Source organism: Lethenteron reissneri, chromosome 27, assembly GCF_015708825.2.
Source record: "Lethenteron reissneri isolate LAM-NWPU_2019-01 chromosome 27, ASM1570882v1, whole genome shotgun sequence".
NCBI lineage: Eukaryota > Metazoa > Chordata > Hyperoartia > Petromyzontiformes > Petromyzontidae > Lethenteron > Lethenteron reissneri.
Genome location: NC_083805.1, coordinates 2,172,793 through 2,176,708, shown reverse-complemented (window position 1 = coordinate 2,176,708; position 3,916 = coordinate 2,172,793). Strand labels below are relative to the sequence as shown.

Below are 3,916 nucleotides of genomic sequence, written 5' to 3'. Positions count from 1 at the left end.
ACACCAACGCATCGCGTCTCGCTCAGTGTCACGTGGAGGCGGCAACACCAACGCATCGCGTCTCGCTCAGTGTCACGTGGAGGCGGCCACACCAACGCATCGCGTCTCGCTCAGTGTCACGCGCGTTCACGCTCGCAGTGTCACGTGCGCTCGGTGCGCCGACGTTTAAAGCTGCGTCTCGTTGACCGAAGAGAGAGCAAAGAGAAGAGGACAAGGAGGAGGAGGAGAGGGGTGAGAGGTGGAGAGGGGAGGGAAGGAGGAGCGAGCAGTGAGATCCCACGGGAGGTGAGCGGAGAGGAAGCGAACGGCATCCGTGGAAGTTTGGCATCCTCCTCTTTCACTCTTCCCGAACTCTCCGCACGCTCTCTCCCTGACCCCACCTCTCTCTCTCTCTCCTCTCGCCATCCACTTATTATCTTCTGCACGATTTCCAGGACTCCCCTTCTCGACACGATTTATCTTATCTCTCTCTATTTCTCTCTATCTGTCACGACGGTGCCTCCTACTCTTCATCCCTCAACGCTCTCCAAACCCCTCTCCCTAAATCCTCTCTCTAGCTCTGTGTCTCTTAATCAGCATCCTCCCACGCGCTCCCCGACTCCCTCTCGTCTCCATCCTCCGCAGCATCTTCTCTGACACCCTCTCAATAGCCACTCCACTCCACGACTCAATCTTCTCCACCACTCTCCACTTCGTGTCTCCCTGCATCTCATTGAAGTCATTCTTTGATTAGCCTCTCTCTGATCTCAACCTCTCTCCACCTTCATCCCCCCCACCTTCCCATCTCTCCGCATCTCCCACCTCTCGCCTCCACCTCTCATGGATCCATCATCCTTGGAGTCGGATTATGGGGGTGCCGTCACCCCCACCGACTTCACAAATCTCAACGACACCGCCACCACGACCACCGCCGCCGCGGAGTGCGACTACAGCGAGTGGAACGTCACGCCGACGCTCATCCCCATCGTCTACTCGCTGGTGTTCGTGTGCGGCCTCGTGGGCAACGGCCTCGTGGTGTGGACCATCGCGCGCCTCAAGACGCGCAAGCGCAACACGGATCTCTACATCGCCAGCCTCGCCTCCGCCGACCTCGTGTTCGTGCTCACGCTGCCCCTCTGGGCCGCCTACACGGCCCTGGGCTACCACTGGCCCTTCGGGGGCTTCCTCTGCACCCTCAGCAGCTGCGTGGTCATGCTCAATATGTACGCGAGCATCTTCTGCCTCACCTGCCTCAGCCTCGACCGCTACGAGGCCGTCGTCTGCTCGCGGCCCGCCGGGAGCCCGCGCGGCAGGAGGACCGCGCTGCGACGCTGCGCGGTCATCTGGCTGAGCGCCCTCGTCGCTTCGCTGCCCTCGATTATCTTCAGCGGCGTGTCCGCCGTGGAACACCCCAACGGCGGCGGCGGCGGCGATGTCAGTCGCAACGAAACGGACTACAGCTACAACAGCGACGGCGACGGACAGGAGATGGACGATTCCTACAGGACGATGTCCGACGCCGCGATGATGACGATGGCGATGACGACGACGACGACGATCCAGTGCAGCGCAAGCTTCGCGTCCGTGGCGTCGCCGGACACCGAGCACCTGTGGGCGGCGGGGCTCAGCCTCACCTCCACGGGCCTGGGCTTCGTGCTGCCCGGCTGCGCGCTGCTCTTCTTCTACGCGCGCATCATGGCCAAGATCCAGAGCCACTTCACGCACGTGCGCAGGGAGAGCCGGAAGCGCCGCCGTCTGCTGCGAGTCATCGCCACGCTGGTGGTCACCTTCCTCGCCTGCTGGCTGCCCTACCACCTCCTCAAGACGCTGGACGCACTCGTGTGGCTCGACTTGCTGCCCATGAGATGCGGCCTCGAGCGCGCCATCTTCGTGGGGCTGCCCTTCGCGCTCTGCTGGGGCTTCGTCAACAGCTGCCTCAACCCCGTCCTCTACGCCTACTTCGACGTCGACTTCAGGGCGCGCTGCGCCAGCGCCCTGGGATTCGCGTGCCCCCCGCGGACGGGGGCAGAGCCCCCCACGACTGGGCGCTCGGGGTGCCGAGGACACGAGGAGCCGCCGTCGGGATCGTCCGGGGAGCGCAGCCGCTCGGGGACCGGCTCCGTCTCCACGAGCATCTAGGAACGCGTGGCGGAGGTGTCCACCGTCGCCGCCGTCGCCACCGTCGTCGTGACGCGCGAGGCGCGCGTCCGTCAAGTCGTCGATGGAGAGACGCGGGGGCGGTAGCGCGGAGCGGCTCTGGAGCGAGGAGACTCGAGGGTTCTTCACGGGCAGCCTGGAGACGATCGGCTCCAGGGGCGGGGCCAGGCCAGCGCCGGCGTGCGACGTGGGCCAGGGCGCCCTCGTGTAAGAATTTCCCGCTCGCGCATCCGAGCCGAGCCAGCACGGGTGGTTTTCCACTGGCGATTTGTCGAGCCGAACCAGAGGCAAACCGTGAAACGTTGGCATCACGGAGGGAGGGGGGAAACTTGAATTCGGCTCGTGGCCAAACAAGGGGCTAATCGTTGCAATTGGCGTCAATCAGTAGAACGCGACGACGTCAGCGGCACGGCTCGACGACTTCTGCAGTGGTGGAAACAAAGCAAAAAACCAACCCGTGCCGGGCTGTCTCGGCACGGCCCCGGCGCGGCTCGGCACGGTTTGTAGGGTGGTCAGCCCACGCAATCTCGACCAAGCTGCCAGCGGTGGCCAATCGTTCCGCTGTGGCAGGGCCCTCCTGAAGCTGGGATCTTGAGATTCTGTGACGATTATTTTCCGTGTGAATGGGCTGATAATGTAATCACGTGTTGGTGAGGTGTGTTTCGTTTTGTTTATTGATGATGGGGGTATTGATCAACTCCCGGTCATTCGATTTAAGAATCGATTCTGTGAGGTTTTCTATGAACGTTGCGGTGAATGTAGCGGCCACTCGTGGCTGCAGGGACGAGGCTTAGGTTTGTCCATTGTATGCAATATGTACGAATCCAATAACGTCGATTGGATGCATGTATCGTGAGCTCAGCTATATCAATCGATCAATCGTGTCGTTTTCGTATCGTCATTGTGCATGGGATACAGTGGAATTGTTTTCAGAGTTGAGACCAGTTTTGCTCCAGTCCACACCAACAAAGACAAAGATCCCCCGTGTAGCCTTAACCGACTGTAGGGGCAAGTTCTCTGAGCGCGCACATACGAAGGCCGGCACGGCACACAAGGGGGTGGGTGGCCAGCACCACGTCCGGCCGCCTTTGTCTCCCGAGTGGCGATGTTTACACATTGGCACCAGGTACTCGTCGACCCAAGACCGGTTCAAATAAATCGCCACTGGCGTTGACCATGAGCGGGAATCGAACCTCGGATTCGCAGCGGCGGCAGCAGCGCTAACCGCTACGCCACCGCTCCCCCCCACACTCTTGCCACGCTCGCACCTGGCACGTGCCCTCTTTGCCACACCGCCACGCCCTGTCTATTTATTGCCCGGGGGGGGAGGAGGAGGGGGGACGTTAGTGACCATTGAGGAATCTCGCGAATCGGGGAAGTGGAGCCGTTGTGGAAGGGACGTGACCGCAGCTGATGAGTTTTACATGAAGAATGAGGAAGGTGGCGGACCACGCGACAGGGCCGGGTCGCCCGTGGGAACGCCGAGTGGAGGAGGGGGGCGGGGGGCTGCTGCTGCTGCTGGTGCTGCTGGTGGTGGTGCTGGTGGTGCTGCTGCTGGTGCTGCTGGTGCTGCTGCTGCTGGTGGTGGTGCTGCTGCTGGTGGTGGTGCTGGTGCTGGTGCTGCTGCTGCTGCTGCTGGTGCTGCTGCTGGTGCTGGTGCTGCTGCTGGTGCTGCTGCTGGTGCTGCTGCTGCTGCTGCTGGTGCTGCTGGTGGTGCTGGTGCTGCTGCTGGTGCTGCTGCTGGTGCTGCTGCTGCTGCTGCTGGTGCTGGTAGCGGCAC

General features: G+C 62.1%; 1 protein-coding gene across 1 annotated transcript; it reads left to right on the top strand.

The window, feature by feature from the left end:
* The first annotated feature begins 225 nt into the window (after positions 1-225).
* LOC133348319 (apelin receptor A-like) lies at positions 226-3,530 on the top strand. The gene has a single exon (XM_061561062.1). It carries the CDS (start codon positions 820-822, stop codon positions 2,116-2,118), a length of 1,299 nt encoding a protein of 432 aa, XP_061417046.1. The 5' UTR covers positions 226-819; the 3' UTR covers positions 2,119-3,530.
* The last annotated feature ends 386 nt before the right edge of the window (positions 3,531-3,916 follow it).

Coding starts and splice junctions, on each gene's coding strand:
- LOC133348319 (XM_061561062.1), top strand. CDS start 820: ATGGATCCATCATCCTTGGAGTCGGATTATGGGGGTGCCGTCACCCCC.